Below are 23,582 nucleotides of genomic sequence, written 5' to 3'. Positions count from 1 at the left end.
ACTTTTTTGCCTCATTTGCAATTAAAATTACGAACCAAGTGAGAATTAATCGGGTAGCTTCGATTATAGCGCAGCTTTAAGGTTAGGTTAAAAATTTTTGTTATTTTCGTTATTTTTGAGGGAATCGGGAGATTCTGATGATTATTTATGTATCATTAATTGTATTATACTACTTGGTGGTAGTTTATAATGAAAGATATGATTTTGATCGTATAAATAAAAGTTAGGTTATGTCTAGCGGTGAGGAAATTAGGCGAACTTTGTCTCTCTAATTAGAGTACAGAGTAAAACTCTTCTAAAATTAATTTTCATTAATTACGTATATATTTCATAATTTTGTAAGTGTTATAGTATCTAAGAACACTTGAAATATAAAATATACTATGGAATATTTCCTAGTGGGCAGCACTGAATAAAATTCCTATATCGAATACTTGGTTGAGGTATCACGAAATTGACACTGAACATTGAAGGTAACGTTTATGGTCGTTCATTGACGAATAATTCCTCCTTCAAATTGTACCCTAAACATTTGTACAGAATTCGTCAATGATTGGTTAAAAATACCTAATTTTATCTTAATCCCAAAATCAACTAGAAAATTTTGTTTTAACTTTATGTTCCATAAAGATCAAGTATAATACTCTGTTCGATTTTCAATGACATCAAAGTAAAGATAATAAAAGAAATTATGATAACAATAACGTAAAGAATGGGAGTATAATAATAATCCCAAATAGTCCCTAAAAAGAAAGTTAGGTTATGGTAACAGAAGAGTAAATCGAGATAAATGGAACAATGACATAACTAAAGCAGAGGTGAAAGATCTCTGTTCGACGATGATGTAAACGTGCTATAGTGTACTTATATTAATCAAACAAAAACAAAATGGAAATTGGAACGTATTATTGGACACGACGCGTTTTGATCGGAAATACTTTCCTTTAGACAGCGTTAGACCTTGTATCAGGTAACACGTTGTACGCATTACTGTGAAGTGGGATTTGCGTCATGTCACGAATTAAGTGACTTCGCGGTTCTAAGTGACCGTGAAAGATCAGTTTTTTGAGTGGAAATTCTGATGATTAAGCAATCCCGCCTAACTATCCCCTAGTTTCTTATCTCGAATTCCGTAGGCTAAGGAACTGTGCTTTTTCTCCCATCACCTTCGATACGCTTAAACTGTGACACATAGATTTATTTCTTGTATCACCATTTATCATTGTTTGTCAATTGTAATAATATTGAGATTGTAATTTGTTTTACGTTACATCCATTTCATATTTCATTTCTTCATTTATCTGTGATATGTACATTTTATAGTGTATTATAATATATTATAATATATTTATATACTCAATAATTTTGGAAAAAATATAATTATACTATAATAAATTTATTTTTATTATATTAGTAATTTTTAAAAATTTTATTTCGGATGTCAATATTACCCCTATGTACTGCTTATAAATACTTTAATTTGTGATAGAAGAATTATACAGGAATTTTTATTTATACATTTGTATATTAATTATGTTATAATTCAATTTTTCCTTTCTTTGTGAAGTATAATGTATTTTATATAATACGTCTCATATTGTGAAGCTGAATTATCATTTGAGAAATCATTCCAATCTACATATAATACAATGCCACATTTTCTATTTTTCTATGTTTTAATTATTCGCTTTGTTTCTGGCCTGAAAAATTCTGATAATTCTAATTTAATGAATATTCTGAATTTAATTGCACGTCAGAATTTTACTGATTCAGTATGAAAGAATATTAACAATAATAAAATTTATTTCAAATCCATTCACATATTCTATTTATGTAAATATTTAATAAAAACTTTGCATGAATATATCTGAGCTATGTTAAAAATATTAAGATGCCTGTATTTAAATATTCTATAATATTCTATAAGATTTAAATATTCTATAATATTTTATAACATAATTTATATTCTACAAATAATATTCTATACTCTACCGAGCCTGAATTAATTGTACAGTGTCAAGCGAAATAATTTCTTCGCTGGATCTTCAGAAGAACCCATGCAACTCTAATCCGTAACTCCAAAGCCAAGGTGACCACGATGTGATTCAAAGTACCCTTCACTAACCACCATTGATATAATTAAGACAGAGATAAAAAGAACGGTCGACTTTCCCCACTGCTTCCATTAACCAAACGATTCTCTCAAGTGGTTACAATCGTCCACAAAATCGGATTATTAATCGCGTTTTCACCCCCCAGCGTTGGATCGATCGATCTTCTTGGCTCGGGTTTCGTCCAGCTTTTCCCTTGGTTCGTCGTGAAATCCGAGAAGGGATCGCTCGCACAAACGATCCAAAGGATTCACGGCTCTATTCCCTTGACGAAGATTCCAATTCTATTTTGACACGTTGTTGACTGACCATGAGTGTACTCGTGCCTACACGTGCGGATTATTTAATGCAGTTATTCAAATAGGAAATCGTTTAAGTTGTCATTACACAGTTTCTTGCTGAACTTATATGTGATTAATTGTGATCAATTTTAATTCACTTCGATAGATAGATTTAGATTTTACATACAGTCACATTTTCTTCCAGTAAATTGATTTCGTTCTACGGAATAAAATATATTTCTATTATTTTATAGAATTAAGTGAATACGAATTAAATTAATTCTGATTATTCTATGGAATTAGGTAGATACAAATTGAATACATTTATCTGCGAGAGAGGTTTGCTTGGGTTATGCGAATTAATATAGACACTTGCCCAGACTGTCTGCGAATGATATTAAAATATAGTCGTGAGTCAGAAGAAAATACCAATTCTGAGATAAAGGGAATACGAAGATGGAAAACGGAGGGTGACAAACGACGAAGTATTATTAAATTTAAGCAGGGGAATCGGTTCGAACGATTTTCTTTCTGTAGGAGCATTTAAATATCTTATTCTTCAATCTACTTGCCAAATACAGTGAATCCATAGATAGAAAATATAATAGAATACTATGCTAGGTAACTAGTATACACTTAACAATATATTACATCAACATATGTACATAAATAGAATTTTATATAAATAAAACAAGGTATGACATATAAACATAAATAAAAGCTCATCCAAATTCCACCATTTTGTTATTTATCACAAAACGAACCACCTAACATAGGTCAACCACCATAAAAAAAAATAGCCAATCTAACCAATACTAACATACACTATATATAAACAATACTTATTATATTTAATATCTTACTATATTAAATACCCAATAACCCTTGTATTTTTATATAAAATTTAAAAAAACAATAACAATAAAAAGATAGCCACTCAACTGTTATTCCAACGTAATCATACCTAACTAAGGTATACATATACCAACACACACATATGAATATACAAGTCACACACCATATTTCATATAAACAAATCACACATAACTAAAAATAGCGAAAACCCATCTAAATTTTTATTATAATATAATTTTTACTAATATTTTTGTTATAATATATAAATTCTATCGCGAAAAGAAATGATAATAATAATAAAAGGAAATAGGCAATCGACAGTCATTATACGCCTCTGCAACAATCTCGAAGAATCTCGGATTCCTCAGTCTCCTCAGAGACTCTCCTCTGCTCGATAAATCTAAACAAAGCGTCCAGAAGAAGACCTTGGCTGCGTTCCTTTTTTACGAAATGATTTTGCATTTAGAGCGTGAGCCTTCGCTTCGTTTTCATGCCTCGCGTCTCTGCACTTACCCCGAACCGGCGTTGTGTGCGGCTCACCCACACCTCTGCATCATTACGCAGGCGATCGAACTGTTTCCACATAATGTGTCTTAACCCAATTCCCTGCAACCGATCGCGAGGGGTTGAAAGCGCGCGATTGGCCGCCTTCTTGTCGTTTGCAGCCGATACGGCGACCGTATTGGCCGAACGGCACCCCACTCCGGGGACACGACCGGCTGACTCAACAGGCCGTCGCATAACGTCAGACTGTCGAACGGCGGGCCACGTGATCAAATTTATAGCGATTTTTTAAAATCAACTTTTGTATAAAAGGCCCGGCAGCCTGTTCATCCAGCATAAGCTTAGCTACTTTCAAGAAGTAAACAAGCAACCCACAACCCAATCAACATGTTCAAGTTGGTAAGAGGAATATCATATTTGCTTCTACTCGTTCCGTTCCTATTGCGCTTCAGCTCTGCCAGATATTTCGCGAACGATCGACCAACTGTTCTACAACAACGATTTCACTCGAGACAGCCTACTTTATACGCAGACACTTAGACCGGAGACATGTCCCGAGACGCATAGTTCCCCAGACTCTAGAGGGCAAGTTCAGAGCCGGTTAGCCCGCTGTTCTCGAACGTGATCGTGGTACCAAGCGTGCCAGACTTGCTTCACCGACAAGCCCATGGCTTTCGTGCACCCTATATACACATAATTTCATTGACCCCATAGCATACTCCTGGTATAACCGGAGTAGGTTCTCGACACCCGTAGACCTAACCTAACCAGCACCCTGCGAGTTTCTCTCGTGCTTCTCTCTCGTGCTCCTCTAACTTTCGACTAAGCTCCATGACAATTGGTGACTTTTGATCGACCCAGACGGGATTACGCGGCGCGTAAAGGATTCGAATAGAGGAAAATTCCTCCGTTCACCACGGTCTTCTTTGATCGATAAAGACTCGGCTAGTTCCCGCGGCGAACGCGAGAAGTATCGCACCGTGACCTTTCCGCGGTGCAACATGCTCGTGGTGTACGTTCACTCGGAACGGACACCGACGTTTCCGTCCGGTCACAAAAATCTACGCGAGCGAGCGAAACCATTCGACCATGCATACTGTTAGCCAATACGATTCGAACGCAGCCGGACAAAATGGAATGCGGCCCACGGACACTCGCTTTCCAACGATCTCGCGTGCTCGATGGTCGCGTGCCACTCGCGACACTTCCTTTACGTCACTCCCGTTGCGTATCAGTCGTTGCGTCGTGACGCAAGATGGCGGTGCGAGCATCAGGAGTGCATCGTACGATTAACAGCTCACGCTGTTTTAGGTTAGGTTTGATGTGCCCCGATTTTTGCGAATTTCGAATAGTGTTTCCTTCCTAGGCTAGGTTCTTGATTGGTAAATTATATTTCAGATAACTTAGGTTATATTTCATACATTTGAATTGTAGGTTATATTCGGATTATTTGTTGGAGATGGGTAAATTTGGAATATTGGTGTAGAAATTTCGTGAGATTCATTTTACTGAACGCGTGAAATAGTATAGACTTTTAATTTCTGAATTAACTTTCTCGGTAGATTCATTTTGCGATGAGGGTTAGGTAGATTCTATAGGGGTAGTAAAACTGTATTGGAATTGATTCGGTTTAGGTGTATCTGTGATATGCTAGAACTATTAACTTTCGTTATTAACCTTTTTGGCATACAGTAGTACGAAATAATACGGATTTTATATTTGCGAGTAAATAATTTTGTAATGGTTAACTACATTTCTGTCACTCTTCTGAACTTTTTAGTATAATTAACATTCTCAAATCCTAACCTCCAAACGAATTTTCCTTCCTTATAATTTGAAGTACCTTATAAATATTCCATAGTCGATTCTTTTCACAAATCTATAAATAAAGTGTTATATCAATATAACACTTCAAGGTTCCAATCGTAGCATAATTATCTCCAATTTCACCTAATCGGTCCCTAAAGAATCTCTAAAAACCGATCAATCTGAATTATCCGTCTGAGGAAGCACCACATTTATCCGAAACAATTCTTCCTCTAGCCTTCCCTGGAAGCAGAAACAGAGCAAGAGTTGTCTCGTAAAACCGTCCTTCCCCTTTGGATAGCCTTCGCACCAGCTCCTGTTCCAAGGACTGCAGTAAACAAATACGGGTCTTGAATTTGTATTAACGCGATCAAAGCGTCCGCTCCGTTTACGCCGTAATCGCCGTCAGCTTAACTCTGCTCGTGAGAAAATCTCACGAGACGTTCTCTAGCTAGACCATCGGACCGACATTGTCTCGCGAATTAGATACACGAGTGCACCTTGAGCGACGATTAGCTAGGAGGAAGAGATAAGCAAGCGCGAACGGGATGACCGAAGACGGTCTACCGAGGGTCTGAGTAGAAGGGTGAGTTAAGAATCGCACGTGCTGTTTTCCCACAGGCTGTCCTCGCCGCCATTTTGGCTGTCGCTACCGCTGCCCCTGGTGGTCTCACCGGCATCGTCGCTGACCACGGGATCGGCCCAATCACGGCTCCAGTGGTTCTCAGCCACGCCGCGGCCCTGCCAGCTGCCCACGTGATCGCCCAGCCCGTCGCTCCCATCGTCCGTACCGCTCCCATCGTCACCAAGTCTGTCCTGACCGCCGCTCCCCTACCCCTCCTTGCAGCTCATGGCTTGCATTAGATAACAGCTGATTCTATCTTACCACCACCAAGTCACGACGAGACAGCCCCCCCACCACCCACTCCCTCCACCTAGAAAACACACACACGCATACACACGCCCCTCTTAATTCCTCGTAAATCGTCCCCACCCGAAAAAACAACAAAAAAATGAAGATATAAGAAGAAAAGAAATTGAAGGAGCACGAAGGGAAGGATCGATCACAGCTCGAGGATGGAACGAGAAGAACAGCTGTAAAAAGCGGATTAACGAGAACTAGACAAGCTACCATTTCGATTTTCCCGCTCATCCCGGCATCGGGACGCCCGGGAACGTTCGTGACGCGATCGACACGATCCATGGATCGCGTCGGAATCGGCTGGTCTCTTTCCTTTCGGAGACCCATTCGCGGCTCTGAGATCATCAATTCGGTAATTCGGACCTTCGCATCTCGATCATTGCACCATCATCCAGGACCCCTCCCCTTTGGTCATATGGAATTTTAATAAAATTTTATTTAAAAAATCCAGGTGGTTCGATTTTTCTACAACCGTGATCCCAAGTTCTTTATCAACTGATCCTTTCGCGACTAGGCGACACTTCTTATGATGTCTGCTGCTGAAAGAAATCCTAGCTCACACCAGTTTCGTGTATTCGCGGTATCTACGATCTCGTTCGTTCACCCCGTGAATCGTGGTCTCGAATCTCGCTATGAGGATACGAGACACGTGTAACGATATCTCGTGTTGAGCTTCCTGGCGCAGGCCAGTAGATGGGGCTGGGCAGATGGCGCAGCGAGCGGCGCTGCTTGGCCATGCGTGTCCCCATCTTGATCTGCCACGAACCTGGCCCTAGAGTATCTTCTGTACGAGTTTTACGAGTATCCTCCATAAACATATCGCGAGTCATAGACCCAGCGAAGGATCTTCCACCCTGCTGCAGTAAACGCTCTGACTCTTCGCGTTTTCATCGCTCGCGATAGCTTCCCTGGATAGGAATCCAGGGATACTTGCCAACTGCCTCGCGAATTTTACAGCCGGCATAAAAGACAACCAGCGAACGAGATGTTAGGTGGCAAAGGGAAACGTGTTCGATTCGACTGCAGTCGTTGTTGCGGCTACCATGTGTCTTTACTTTAAACGCCATTTTATTTTGAGGGGTACAAAATCATTGCTGGTCTTCTGTTACTCTGGTAGCTGGGTTCTAGGGTGAAGATCATCGATCGGAGAGGAGTCTGGGTTGTTTCTGTTGCTAATGGTAGATTGTGTACCACTTTTTGTAGTTGTCGAAGACAGGCAGAGGGCGATCGAGAGTTATCACCTTGACGTAGGGGTCTTGCGGATAGCCCAGTATGTATGGGTACAGTGGTGGCACTGGTGCTGGTGCTGGTGCAGCGGACACTGCCAAGACGATCATAGCAAATAAGAAGATCTGTTGGAAAATAGAAATTATATGTTATTAATAAATCTTTTTTAATAATTCTTTTCATTGAGGATTAATGTATCATCAACTGTATGGTTATTAGCGATGAAATAATTATTGTTGGGGACTGTCTGTTATATTATATTGTGGCAACGGTCACCAATGTCTCTCTCGTTACAGTTTATTCTGATATGTCGATTACCGAAAATGTTCTTGACTCAAACTATCTTATTTATTTTATTCTCAAGTTATTACTGATAAAAATGTGATTAAAAATACATCGTGAATGTGTTTATACTCGATTCATACTCTGTCGATATTTTTAGATATATTATATAATATTATAATTTTATTATAATTTTATTTATATTACATATTTTAAATATATATATATGAATATATATGGAATATAGTATACATATGGATATGAATTGTTCGTGTATGCATAAATTGATATTCAAGTATATTCAGTGCTTCATAGCATTGCAAATACGCGTATGTTAGGAATCAATACTTTGTATAGTGAATATAGTGTTTCATTAATACAGTTTAAAATTCGTTTTTAGTTGACAGTTTTCAAGTATCTGCTAGATGAGTGGTACCTAGCTATTGATTATTCCATTAAGAATGGCCAAGCTAGTGGAAGATTTGCAGAAGTGCTTGCATTAAGCAGACTACTATTTGCGTCCTTAATGTTTACCATGCAATGGATGTGTGCTGTACAATCGAATGGGTAAATAAAACTATCTTTAACGAGGAAGATATAGAACTATCGATTTCCCTCGCAGAAATAAAATACGCCTAATTTATTAGTTCGTTAAAAACATAGTGACGATTCTTTAGGTAAATTGAATATTTAAAAGAAAATTTAATAATATTAATAATTGTAATAATAATATCACCTGCCAGAATTTAAATTTATATTAATTTATTAATTGTAATAATAATATCAACTTCCAGAAATTAAATATAATTAATAATTAATTCATAGATTATTAAATATAATTAATTCATAGACTTTTTATTCCAATTTTCGTATTTTTTTATAGATTTAGATGTTTATTTGATAAACAGGGAAACTTCATTTAGCAGGAAGATATTTATTTAAGTGAATAAGAAAATGCAGTTTGAAAATTGTTAATTATGTTAAAGGTATTTATACACTGATAAATAAAAGAAAATAATTATAGTAAAATTATTTGCATACAAAATTTTCAAACGAAAATTTTAATAAAAAAGATACGAAACGATTATGCTGTATATTAGTATACCTCTGTATAGTATTTATTATCGTTCCAAAAGATACAAATTTAATTTCCACAAGTGTATAATATTTTTTTATTTACTCGCAATAATAGAAAATTATTCTTACCATATAACTGCATAATTAAAGAATAAAAAGAAAACGTTGGAAAGGAATTAAAATAAAAATAATCCACAGAAGTATTGCGATAAAATTTCTGCTTTCATCGCCATAATTAATTGAAGGTATAAGGAAACTGAGTTAAATACAAAAACTTTCAAACATTCCATATTTCAATATAAGTAAATTTAAAGTGAGCATGAATTTTTAAATTACGCTTCGTATTAAATCAGAAGTCAGAAGCGTGAAATTTTCTTATACAGGTAGCAAGCGTATTACAAATGAATATAACGCGATTATGGCGCGGTTTAACACGATCATAGTACGGTTACGTATCTCATTAATTATTCCGTGCAGACACACACGTGTATCGATACGCGTTAACATGGTGTTTGCCTTTGAATACGACTGATCGTTGAAACGGTCCCGTGTCAAATGATCAATCGCGATTCAGATTCTATGCAAATCGAATTGCTGCTAATTGTGAAAGTTTGGAATGGAACGCACTCGAGAGTTTACTCTTAATTGCGATTTTGTTTCACTGGCAAAATAATGTTAAACGTCGTACTTGTGTCGACCAGTAATTAAAACCATATGTGGTTAAAAAATCGAATCCCATGGGCAATCATGGAAATTACTTGTTTTACAAGATCAATACGAAATTTAATTATCGAATTATAGTGCTAAAATGATTGATATTATGTATTATAATTATATTACATAACATTACATAAGATTTTTAATTAAATTATGATTATAAGTTGAGTTATAGCGATATAAATAATTTAATATTTTAATATTTTATCCCATTTCTTCATGAATGAATTTTATAATATTGTATAGAGAAATAAAATTTGAAATTCAGTAATTTGAAATTCAAATTTTTGGTAATATTTTTAATTCAGGAATAGTTTTGAAATTAGTAGAATGATTTAAAAAATATATAAAATATATAAAAGAATATATTAATATTATTTCTAAAAAAAGAGACAAAAAATTGGTAATTAAAATATTCTCATATTTAATTATAATTATTATAAATTTCGTCAATCAATCATCAGACATCCTTCAGTTTCAATGTACTCTGACTATGTCTGACATTAAACCATCCACTTTCACTTGGTTCCTTGTATCATCTTCCTCACCACTTACGAATCTCCCAATACGTTTTAATCCAAGATTTCGAATACCATGTCGATCTTTTTTATAAATAAAATAGTAAATTCTAAGAATAATAATTGTTCACGTTGAAAGTAACCAAAATATAGTTATTTCGAAACATTATACACAGACTTGTGTCATACATTGTTGTTATGTTATGTTATACAATATTGTGTTATACAATGAAAGAAATTAATTGAGATCCTTGCAAAAGCTCTAACGATTCAATACAGTCGAAATTGACGCTGGATGCAATTAAAAATTTTTAATCAAATGCCTTCCATGATGAGATATTTTTCTCGATTTCAGTCACCGTAATATATTGTCACGTGTAAAATGAATGCAGAATTTATAACAAGCACGTGAAAATTATACCAAACATTTATACCTATCTAATCCACTCTTATTTATATTTTACATTTTATATTCCATATTTTGTAATTCTTATTTCACGTAACTCTTATTTTATTTTGTATTTCACATTTTATATTTTATATTCTGTATTCTGCATTTTATTTTACATTACATAATTCTATCCTTTCCGTGCAACATTACCCAACCGAAAAATTCAGTTTTCCATATTCTTCAAACCACGATTGCCATATTTCGCGAACAAAATCACCGAGTTAAGTACCTCGACTGTGACAAACAGCTATACTCACCCACCCCTGCACGCGTAACTAAGCGCATATATGATGGATATACTTGCCAGTTTGAACATGTTAAACGTTTTATCGGCTTTTCCGTTGGCAAACACGAAAGGAACTCGGGTCGATACTGTTGTTAGCTCCACGGAAATCGAACTCTTTATATACACGTGCCGAAAGCTGTGTCATCTTCATTGTCCACCCCACTCGATCCTCTTCGACCTTCCTCGTTACTCGATAATCCGGATCCGCGAATCGAGCAATTTTTTCCATCTTCCGCGTCTTTCCTCCTATGTGACACGCAGACAGAGACTGATCACCACTTTTGCATTGTACATATTGCAAATCTCACCTGACAGAGGGAGGAACGAGGAGGGTCACCTCGGAAGTAGAGAAGTCGATGAGAACGTTCGATAGATCGTTATCGCAATGCGTTGATTTATGGAAGGACTCTTCAACGTCGACAGCAAAAAGTAGTCTTTCGATCGAAGGACGCGACTGTGATCCTTGGTTAAAAACAAAGACAGAGAGAGCGAGGTCCTTCGAGGTGGACTTATCATTCGTTCTGATCATCGACGATATTCACTGACGATTATCGGATGTTCCTAGCGAATGGAGATCAGTAATTAATAAATGGAAGAAATTTAATATTAATTAACTATATAAATTAATTCAATTAATTAAATTAATTATCAATTAAAATTAATTAACTAAATAACTATGTAATATAATATAGTAGTCTCACCTTCTCTGATAATCTTCTTGATGACCTATAACATGGTTTTTGTACGAATTTTTGTTGCATTATGAGCTGGGAATATAATATTTGTGTCATAAATGGAATTATAGTGTATATTATAGTGCTGATTATTTATGCCTTGTAATAATGCAATCTGCATTGAATTATTTGCTTCTACTTTTATCTGTAAAAATAGGAAAATTAATGAAACTACTGTCTTTACAAATTCACTGTTATTTATCATTGTTTTCCTTCGACACGAGATTTTTCTTTCAAAGCTTACGAGAAATTTTATTTCTAATTATGCAATACGATAATCACAAATTTCAACGAGGTATGGTTAGGAAAATTAATTTTCTCAGAAACGAAACCTCGTTTAAAAATACTCTATTCTATTGTACACTTTTGATTTAATTTTTCATGTCGATTCACATCATGACCAATTGTATCTCCAGTTTCACCAAACATAATCAATAATTTGACCAGCTATTTCACTGCTATCTGCAGTAGCTTCGAGGTTAAGGAACAAGGATGTTTTTCCAAGACTTTCTGATTACATTGGCGTCTTTATTACACTGAAAATGGATGACTACTGTGTAAATATCTGAGACAGAAACTGGAACGGGGTTTGGCCACTTTGGATAGTGGTTATGAAGAATGATTAACGAGGTCTGTACTGACGATATTTTTACCTATGACGAGGCTAGATGTGACTAAGATTTTTCTGAGTGAATAATTATTCGAGACAGAGGGATGAAGGTTCAAGACTGAATGACAAATGTTTGATACTAGGGGATAAAGAAATAGACTCTGAGGACTATACTCAATGAATAAAAACATTTTGGATCATGAGAAGATCGGCTAGCACAGGTGTTTGATATTAGGGGATAAATAAATAGACTCTGAGGACTATACTCAATCAATAAAAACATTTTGGATCATGAGAAGATCGACTAGCAGAGGTATATCCTGGAAGGAATATTTTCACAGCTTATTTCTCCCCTTTCCAGGAATCAAGGTTACAACTAGAGGCAACGAGAGACACGATTAGCTCTTATAATACGCTCTTATATCACACGTAGAGACACTGATATTACATCCGAGATTTCACGTCCAACAGGACTCTGTTTCAACATTCCCAGGATCTTCTCAACCCAAAGATCCTCTGAAACCACGACGCAAGGTCCAAACACGCAGCAAACGAAGGTCCCGATCTCAACGATGGTACTTCCGGGTTCGAAATTCCTCGTCGAATCTACGGAGTTCGACCACGGTTGCTCAATAAATTCCCTCCGAACGACAGCTTATCGGAGCAAGACTCGTTTCGCATACCGCGATACGGGAATGTTGAATTGCCATTGCATCGCAAACGCGCTTTGCTATACGTACCTATTCTTACGCAGCGCCTGGCGACCGTCGGAGCGTAACGGACACGAGAGTCTTTCGAAACCGCGAATAGAATATAGATTTCCATAATGGCGGCAGAAAAATGAGCGGTTAAGTTTTGTGCCGCACAACACCGCTGCTGCGTAGGTGTAACCCCGTGCACGGGCATCGTAAAGCCTCCACGATCCCTCGTGATTGATAAACAATCACGAAGTTGGCCGTGCCCGAGCGTCGTTAAGGCCCGTACAGGCCTGAATCGCTGAGAACGTATCTATGCTAATGGATACCGTGCAGATAGGATTGTTCGACTTTTCGAAATAACGATTAGAGGCGGTAGACTGGCTGCAAAGGCTCGCGCGTCTGTGTACGTGGGTCTGTGTTTGCCAGGTGTCGTGAGTGTCAAGTTTTATGGCGAACGATGGAGAACTTGGGCTATGGAATATTGGGAAATTCAGTTACATCGTGTGACATGCATCTATTTTCTTTATTCCATGTATGGAAAACACTGGGTTTTATAGGGTACATAGTTCCTAGACTAGGGACTTTCTAGGTGTATAGGGACTTTTGAGAATGAAGGTTGAGATCAATTGATAATTTGGACAGGGGAGACAGAGGAATTTAATCTGGAATATTAAAGTGTAGAGAAAGGATATATTTGGAGTGGGTATTTTATGGATTAGTATAGCTAAGAAGTAATGGATAACATGAATATAGATAATTGACCAATTAGAGGTGATAGATTGACTAGTTACTTAAATCTTTCTTCTGAATTCATCGTGTGTATACAAGGTGTCTCAGATTTTAACATCAGGACTACCAAATATGGAAAGATAATTAACGTTGACAGATTTTGGATACAGAAAGCTATAAAAGGAATCCATAATTGTGTAGGTGAATAAGGTATAAGTAATATGCAGATGGAAATAATTAAAATGGAAATAAATAATCGAACGTCCTGGAAATTGAAAAGTTGAAGAAGTTTCGCAGGTAGGGTTAAAATAAGGAAAGGGATTTGATATAAGGTTGGATTAGACACGGGACAGAGGCTTTGGGAAAAAATATCGAATGTACTTTACCGTGGTTGGATTCAATAACGTTCCAAGAATTCTCGATTCTTGGTTGAACGATGAAACGAACTCCGAACGAAAAATGCAGCGTGGATCAATCAGCCTGCTTCGATACAATCGCTTGAGAATTCCCCTTAACGCTTATCACACTCTATTAATCGCTAAAGTCGAGTGGATAAACTCTATACTGCATTTTATATACTAATTGTTCTCACTGGCAATTAGAAACTCACGTACATCTCAATTTAGTGAACAATTTATAAAATTTTGCATTTCCAATGGAAAACGAGAAACAAAACAATGGAAAGCAACAAATTTTCTAATTAGAAACACACGATCGACTATTGAGAATAGGTTAGAAAATTGAAATGTACTATAGACAGTGATAAAGGTTGCTTAAATTACTTCCTGCGCCGTTGTTTATTTAAAATTCCAATATATACCATGGGTATACTTATATCGATGGTTGATGGACTCTCGAATTCAAAAGCCACGCGTTACATAACCTCAATGATGGGGATTGTGTAACGCGATGAAAGTAAAGCACCGAGACTTTGGTCCAAAGTGTTTCATGACACACGAAACCCATTTTAATCGTAAACTAACATCGACCCGTCTGTCCACAGGTTCTTGGCAATCTGGTGGCCGCTGAAATGCCAAATAACGAAGAGACGAGCTCGCATGATGATAGTGGTGATCTGGTTCATCGCTCTGACAACGACCTCTCCGTGGCTGCTGTTCTTCGACCTAGTCGCCATCTATGACGACGATCCAGACTTACGGCTGTGCCTGGAGGTGTGGCCCCACCCGGAAGATGGCACTCTGTTCTTCCTGATCGGCAATCTCACTCTCTGCTATGTCCTTCCCACGATACTCATCTCGCTCTGCTACATCCTCATCTGGATCAAAGTCTGGCGACGCCATATACCATCGGACACGAAAGATGCTCAGATGGAAAGGATACAACAGAAATCGAAGGTTAAGGTCGTGAAGATGCTGGTGGTCGTGGTGATACTGTTCGTGCTGTCATGGCTGCCTCTCTACGTGATCTTCACTGTGATCAAGCTCGGCGGTGACGTAGCCGACAGAGAGGACGAGATCCTGCCTATCGCCACGCCGATCGCCCAATGGCTGGGCGCCAGTAATTCCTGCATCAATCCGATCCTGTACGCTTTCTTCAACAAGAAATACCGCCGTGGCTTCGTGGCGATTCTCAAGAGCGGGCGCTGCTGCGGCAAGATCAGGTACTACGAGACGGTGGCCATGATGTCGTCGTCGACGAGCATGAGGAAGTCCTCCTACTACGTGAACAACAACAACAACAACTCGTCGACCAGACGACCATTCCATGGACCACCGGTGCACCAGGAGAGCAACGTGTCCTATATATTCAACCACACTGGCGTCTAAATTGGCAAGCACCGCGTGGAGATTTCATGTTCGGGTATTCCGAGGCTGGCTGCCCGGAACGGGCTTCATAGTGAGCCGGTCCGAGATTCTGGGTCACGCGTGATCGTACCGATTGTCACTCGGATCGGAAGTCGCCGATTACGGAGTTCAACCATGGAAGCACTTTGTTCACTCGCTAAACCAGTCACTCGGTCGTCTCTTTTTACATTTCTCTTCACCTTTCGGTTCTTCATCCGCCATCGTCGCTGTCCCCTTGTCGACGTAGGGAAACAACGTTTCTCCGATCGGTCGTTTTGTATCCTCGCGAACGTGCATCGTGTTTCATCGAAATATGCTAGGAACGTGGATTTTCCAGCGGTTCCCCGACTGCCGTTGTCACGGATCCCTTGCTCCGAGGTATCCGGGCAGGACACGGGGATACTCGTTGAGAACTCGCGTTTGAGAGGGGAAGAAAGGGAGAATCGAGAGCAGGTTCGGGAGGAACATCGAGTATCGAGTGTCCAGGTGCTCGGATACTTCGAAGGATACTACTTTCACATTTTTCACGAGCACCTTTCTAGATTTCTAAGGAACCCACGAACGAAGGGACCGAGTTGTCAGCTTCTAATTAGCCGGATACGTGACAGCGGGGTGTAGAGGGGCTGCGGGAGGGCTACTGGAGTTGCGTGAGCATGGCAAGAGAGGGAGCACACGTTGCGTGTCTCTCGACGGTGTATGCATACACGCAGCTATACACCGACACGGGACACAATCGGTTTGCCCGTGATACTGGCCAGTGTGACTCGCGAATACAATTAATCCTGAGAGAACGGCTGATAGGGCGACACGCCGTTCACGTGTGGTAACCTCAAAGAGTACCCGAGCAGCGATCGCGTGTCGCTGGTTGGCCGATCGAACGATCCTTCTGGAACTTGGTGGTCCATTTGTAATTGTACTTGTCGTTTGCTTGACAAGAATGGCCGAAAACAGCCGAAACTACGCGCACCGTCGGCTCGGCCCGACGAATTTACTCATAGGTCCTTAGGCTACGTAACACAGAAATTTATCCGTGCATTGCATGCTGCGATTTAAGTGACACTAATTGCATAACACCTAACGTTACCTTACATATTACTGGCATAGCATGAACGTGAGCGATCGAGATAGGGACAGAGAGATAGGGTGAGCGAGAGGGCGAGAATGAAAGAAGGGGAATAGAGAAACGAAGTTTGGAGGAACAGAGATAGAAAGAGGATGTAGGAGCGGGACAAAGATGGAGAGAGAGAGAGAGAGATCGAATTTCGATTCAACACTACCTCCGCATGCGAGAGAAGCAGATTACTACCTATATACACTACTTGTACTTATTCGTAGCACGGTCGGCTCCAACAAGTATAATATATATATATACACATACATACACATATATATATTTTCTTATCGGAACGTTAGACGATCTAGTCGTTTTTTGGGACTTCTTATGGTGCCATACGTACACTGATAAACACGCCTGTCACGCGTGTCAACGCGCGGGGACTAAGAGGTTATTTAAACGGACCCAGTTCGCGCGCACCGACCAGAACAGTGAACAGAGTGCGCGGAACGGGCATCATTGCATCGATCGACTTGATCCAACCGATCAACGATCAACACGCTTTCGTCTTTGCCGCGTTATCAACGTTGCCTGCAACCTTCCGTCTCCTATTCTGGCCTGCCCCGATCCAAGATTCGACCCGTTCCTCTAACCTTCTCCATCCCTCTGTCTGGCCGACAGCGACCCAGAGAAAGACGGGAGTGACCGACTCGCCCCCCTCCCCCTTTTGTCACGAATTATCCTCGGTCGATTACGTGTGCGACGAATTAACGCGGTCACTGGCGACAATAACGACCTTTTACGCTCCGGGAGGACAGCTCCCGTCTAGAGCTAGTACAGAGACCATGCTACGTGCCCGCGGCAAATGCTCCACGACGAGAACGCCATTCTCATTCCATTTACATCGTGATCAGGATTCATTACGGTGAGATAACACGCTCGTCTTTGATTCTTCACCGCGGGCACGTGTTCGTATTTTTTTAGAGCTCCATCTCTCCAATCCTATCGTAGAGGAGTTATACACGCATATTTGTCCGTTAACCTTGCCTCGGTCTGGCTCGTCAGCGAGAAACAGCGTCGTGGACACGATGGAACAGGTGATTTCTTAAATCTTGATTAAATTTGGGAATTATTTGTGTTCACTTGGTTAGACCTAGGTCTAGGTCTAAACGAAACTGTTATGGTCACTCGATGATCCCTTCAGTCCTAGATAGATCTAGGTCTAGGATTAGGTCTATAAGCAACGCTTGATCTCTCGTACCCTATGTAGACCTAGGTCTAGGTCTGAGAGGATGTCTAGTGGCCCTGTTACTCACTCGAGTCTTAGATAGACCTATACCCAGGTCCGAATTGAGAAACAACACTATCACTATCGTCTAAAGATCCTGCAAGTTCTAAATCCTTAAATACCTAGACCTAATTCTAAATAGAGCTCTCGCGATGATTTCGTTTGAAAAATTGGAAGCAAAAGAGGAACAGTCGAATCTCGTCACAGAGAGGACTTCGAGTTCGACTGTAAACGATCGATGTCCATTTTCCACGAGCGTTTGTTCCCCTCTGACGAGTTCCAGCGAGGGTTTCGTTGGTCTTCTACGAGACTTTCACCGGGCATTCACGTAGCACCTTTCCTCGTTGCCAGAGGATACCTCCATCGATCAGCTATCGATTGTTCTCCTACGCGAGGAACCCGACACGCGCAAGGACTGGAGGATCAGTGACATGAAATGATCCATCCAGGTCAGGCTGAACCAACGACGATCAACGAAGAATGTTGGACACGGGATCGAAAACGACACAGGATTTCACCGTGGTCGCGTGTCAGATGCTACCCCTTTGTAATACCGATGTAAGATGGTAACGTTGTAAGAGCAGCGGGGGTTTTATGATAGAGCAACTATTTTCGTAAGGTTTTTATACAGGCGAGACGGGATCTAGATGTAACGAAAACGCGCGAAGTGTAATTGTACAGACGGTCGTACGAGGAATACTTATTCATATCTACCGTGGGCTCGGCGATGCCTATGAAATCGCGTGACGTTCTTAGAGGTAAGAGGTGATAGAGGAACGAAATCCGTGAAGGATAAACGTGCATAAACGCGACAACAGCGCATAACCGTTGAAGGAAAATGGAGAAGATGGTAAATATGGGAGCGGCAGATGGCGCGCGAGAGTCACTACCGGCGCCATCTTGAGAAGCGACTGCATACGTACTAAGTGTGACTCTAAGCGTCTTGTAAGCTAACGATCTAAACCGTAAGGATATGATATTTATATAAATAGCATACGTATATTATATATATCGTACACGTGGAACTAAACGTCTATCTGCTGTCTCTATGTACATAATATAACTTATCGTATAATACTACGTATGTATACCGTTGCTATGTTGTTACTATATACACAACGCCGTTACCTTCGTTCTTATTCGTTGACCTCTCGTCGGAGAGATCGTCACTCGTCTCATCGACCTTCTCATCCAAGATCTGAACGCTCTCTTCACCCGTTTCATCGTCGTGGGACACGTTTCGTGTACGCACAGTCAAGGAAGGAACTGGCTTCTTCGCTCATTTTCACCGGAGGAATCCTCTCATCCAGTCCATCCTCTATTAACAACGTTCTCGATCGTGCAATGTTCGTTTCGATTGTACATACACGCTGCAAGTCCGGGCATCAACGACGGCCCGACTTAATCGAACGCTTCGGATTTTATTCACAACTGTTACTCCAACTATTTTGATAACCAGGAACGTCGCTGTAAATTACACTGTTAGTACTTTAGATATTCGAACGGTTACGCTGTACATTGTTGTTGGTATTTCGTGTATTTTCGTATTTTACGTACCACTATTGATACTATTTTTTATAATACCAATGATCATGCCTAACGTCCTTTAAGAGCCGGTGGTAGCGAGACAGGTGAGAATTGTGATTGATTGACTGTACGTATGGAGAGATGGCGCTCGGCTGGCTCGGCGATCGAACTCGATGCAAATGTTTTTTAAACGAATCGTATCTTCTACACGATCGTCTGCAATTTCAGAAATTGCACGATGTTTATTTTCGTACGGATATACAGTGTACTTCCGAGACCAGGTGTTGAACTTTGAGGGTTAGCGATAATCCTGTGGAGGGGGTTGGTGTGCATCGTGATGGCGAAAAGAGAATTCTTGCGTGCGATGGCATGTTTCGTGAAAGTGTTCAAGAAGATTCGTAATGTTGCAATATGGATGTAGATGTCACTGCTGTTGCATTTGAGGTATCAAATATGGAAGAAGATGAAGAAGATGATAATACTCAGAGATTCAAAATTATCGGCATAGTTTGAGTTATAGCAATCGATATATTGGGACATCGATGTTAGCAAAACTGTCAGTATATACTTGCTATACACATTAAGTATATGTTATACAAATTACTATACTAATTCAACTATTCTTATGTCTGGTTACACTTATAGATAGTCAACATGATATTTAATTATTTCGTGTACTGACAACATTATAAGATTCTAAACTTATATAACTAATTATTAATTGTCATAATTTATATTATTATTCGAATATAAAAATTTATAAATTATTATTGGAAAAGAGAGAAACTTTTGTTTCATGAACGTCAAAGTGAGTTATCGCTTCGTTTGACAATGCTTAACGTTTCGAATGTTTTCATTGACACTATTTCCTGATTAAAACGTTATGCAGACTGTGTTAAAGAAAGACTTAAATTTCTCTTGTGATTTTTTAAAAAATAACTTAGGCTTATGAAATGAAACAGTGTGTGCTGTTGGAGGAAAGCATAATCTGAATTATGCTATAAATACTCTACTCTAGATCGTACTGTAAATCTGAAGGCTTTTTGGCTGCATCTATTTTTTTACACAAATTTGTTACTAACTTTATAAACATAGGAAATAGTAAACCTAATCTTTTACTGTTCAGAACACATTCAACATATTCCCTAATAAATTCATAATCGATATGTTACTTTCAAAAGCCACTGTACATTTGACTATACTTTCCCATTTCTGAAACCAATAATCTGTATTTCTATTAAACTAATCATTAGTACAAGCGAATACATTTCATGCACTAGAAGTGAAAGAAACCGAATAAAGTAGAATACTATATATTATTATTTTAATACTTTGAAAAATATTAATTTTTAAAAAATATTAAAATAATATATACTCTTAGATTTCCAAACTTAAAAATTTTTTTAATTTTTCAATTTCCAGTTTAAATATTCTTATGTACATGGGATTCTCTCGCATATACGTCCATTATTTGTTTTAATTTATGAGTTTCCAACTACGTTACTTTTCCAGAGTGAACAAAGTTTCAAACTTTGATAAATTCGTCCCTAATGTGGTTAATTGCATACCTGCTGAGCAAATCATGAATTATCATTTACCATTAACGTCAATAGACTATCCTTCAAAAATCATGCTATTTCTAAACATCCTGTCAATAGTGTACATACACCTGTTCATCGATAACAGGTACCTACACGCGATACTCGCTTTTCTACAAGCTTCCCCTCGCCTGATTAACACAATCTGCAAGTCTATCTTATGAAAGAATGCACGAAGAAAGGAGCGTGACATTGAGGATACTCGATTGATGATGCATGCGAATGATAAATCAAGGAATAACGACTGAACGAAGATAGTAATGTCCATTCGTTCGATTGTGAAAGACGATTGTGTAAAACTGTGTCAATGAAAACGTGAACTACAAGATGCGAAACTCGGCGATGCATTTGATCTCAAACTTAATATTGTTTGAATATTCGGAAAATCTTCTTCGACAAAGATCACCATCCATAAGATACCTGAGAACAACGAAGAATCCTTTTCGTGATCATAACTGAACCACACTCTCAAAGTTCAATCGCCTGCTTTAGAATTCTCCTCAACTAATACTTATGAAGTAAGGATCACGTGGACCTACGAGACTAGTAGCGCCACGAAAAAACAGTGTAGCATTCTAATACTAAGATCGTATAGTTGATTCAAGCAATATAACGAGGTGGTAAAATCAGTCATATATATAAAAGTACAAATTGTTCCAACTTGTAAAAGTATGTAAAATTCTTCAAAGTATGTAAAATATTCGAAACAGGAAAAGAACTCGATGTCGGTTAATACCACATGATGTCCAATAATTTCTTCTGTTATGTGTCATTGAAAGTGGTTCATACAGGATCAAAGTTCTGTCAAATATCTGAAATATTAAACGGAATTTAGTAAGAATAAATCGATAGTGAATATCAGTTAATAAACAATCTCTTTTCATTTTATTGAATTGCATCGAATACGTACATACCTACAGTCGCAAAATGTAAACGGTGCTGCGAGTATGCTAATAGTGGCGACATCTGTGGCGTCGCTTCGGAACTATTCGGGCCGCCAGTGGATACAATAATTGCAACCTCTTTATACAGCTGGAATCAATTATACTTAGAATCATCGAGACGACGCGATGCCTGGCCAGTCTAATCGCCAAGCCCGTATCTCAATGGCACGACAACGTGCCCGACGATTTCGTTTGCAAACGAGGCTAAGTCGACTCTCAAAAATAACCTCCGTATCCGTTCCTATGCTATCGTTCACGGCCGGTAAATACACATGTAAGACGGATAATACTGCTGAATGAAAGTTTTCCTTTGCGCGACGAACGTTCGACGAATCAACTCACCAACAGGTGATTATATGTTCTATATCTTCGTTCCTTGTTTCACACGGTGGATTGATGCTAACCAAGAACTGCAGATGCATCTTTCTGCATCTTTACAAGCAGAGAACCGGGGGATGTTTACCTTTGACCAGAGATGCACAGAAGAAAGTAACATTGAGTTTAATTGATATATGAGGTATTGTGAAATATCATGAACATTGATTGAATGTGAGAACTGTGTATTGTGCAGAAATGGGAAGATGATTAGAGAGAGAATTAGGCATAGGTTTGTTTTTATTGATAGTTAAAACTGTCGCATGTATGACATGATCATACGACATCTATGACAGATGGAGAAAATAGGTTATATTGAAATTGAGTGAGATTGAGTATTGATAAGTAATGCAAAACAATAGTATATATGTATGTCAACAGTGTTAATCATTAATGTAATTGACCACTATGTCAGTCACTGCTATGTCACTGAACTTTGATGGAGAAACTTAGAGATTATCAATTTCCTAGCTTTGTACGGTATAGTTCATGATTGATACAATGTTCATGATTGCACAGAAATCAAGTAGAAGTGTACGTCTGAGAAATATACAAACTTTCAGTGTCTACTTTGAACTATACAAAGTATTGAATCAGAGTATCAATTGTTAACATAAAGACAATGAAAATAGAACTTATGCTATTAATGTGTCAAGATATTTTGCTAATCATCTTTTCATCTCTGTATGGTACATATAATAGAGATTTGTATCGAGTAATCTTGTTCATTCAAATAACCAAATTGGTATAATATTTCATACTCTATATGCTCTAAAAAAATTATTTATTTCATCAATAAGTTGTTGCATATGAAATAACTGATTTTACAAATATGTATATTTAAAGCAACTTGAATACAACGCAACTATACATTTGCATATTATATTTGCAAGGATTTATATAACATTTTTATTTGAAAAAAAGGAGTTTAGTAATATTACAAAATATTTTCAGACTTTCCCATATTTGAAAATATAAGATTGTTTGGTAAAGCCATAAAAAGCCATCTAGATATGTTAAATTTAATTGTTTTACTCATTATTATAAGTTATATAGTATTATTATTATTAACCCATTGTACTCGGTGATTTTCTGGTTATAGAAAAATATTAATTGGAAGACTTTCCGCCATAAAGTCAATGATATTTTCAAAATGGTAAATAAGAAATAGTACACAAATTAG

The 23,582-nt window shown here is 38.4% G+C and overlaps 2 protein-coding genes across 2 annotated transcripts in view; both read left to right on the top strand.

Annotated features, from left to right (window-relative positions):
* The window catches only part of SIFR (SIFamide receptor), a 110,551-nt gene extending 94,956 nt beyond the window's left edge, over nt 1-15,595 (top strand). The window contains exon 3 of the mRNA XM_017911445.1: nt 14,812-15,595. Coding sequence (XP_017766934.1) covers nt 14,812-15,595 — 784 coding nt within the window. The remainder of the gene's footprint in view (nt 1-14,811) is intronic.
* Nucleotides 4,082-6,655, top strand: LOC108555668 (uncharacterized). The gene is made up of 2 exons (XM_017911446.1): nt 4,082-4,150; nt 6,179-6,655. Exons 1-2 carry the CDS (start codon nt 4,139-4,141, stop codon nt 6,419-6,421), a joined length of 255 nt encoding a protein of 84 aa, XP_017766935.1. The 5' UTR covers nt 4,082-4,138; the 3' UTR covers nt 6,422-6,655.
* Nucleotides 15,596-23,582: the final 7,987 nt, after the last annotated feature.

Source organism: Eufriesea mexicana, unplaced genomic scaffold, assembly GCF_001483705.2.
Source record: "Eufriesea mexicana isolate 0111107269 unplaced genomic scaffold, ASM148370v2 scaffold221, whole genome shotgun sequence".
Lineage (NCBI taxonomy): Eukaryota > Metazoa > Arthropoda > Insecta > Hymenoptera > Apidae > Eufriesea > Eufriesea mexicana.
This window is presented reverse-complemented; position numbering and strand designations above follow the sequence as displayed.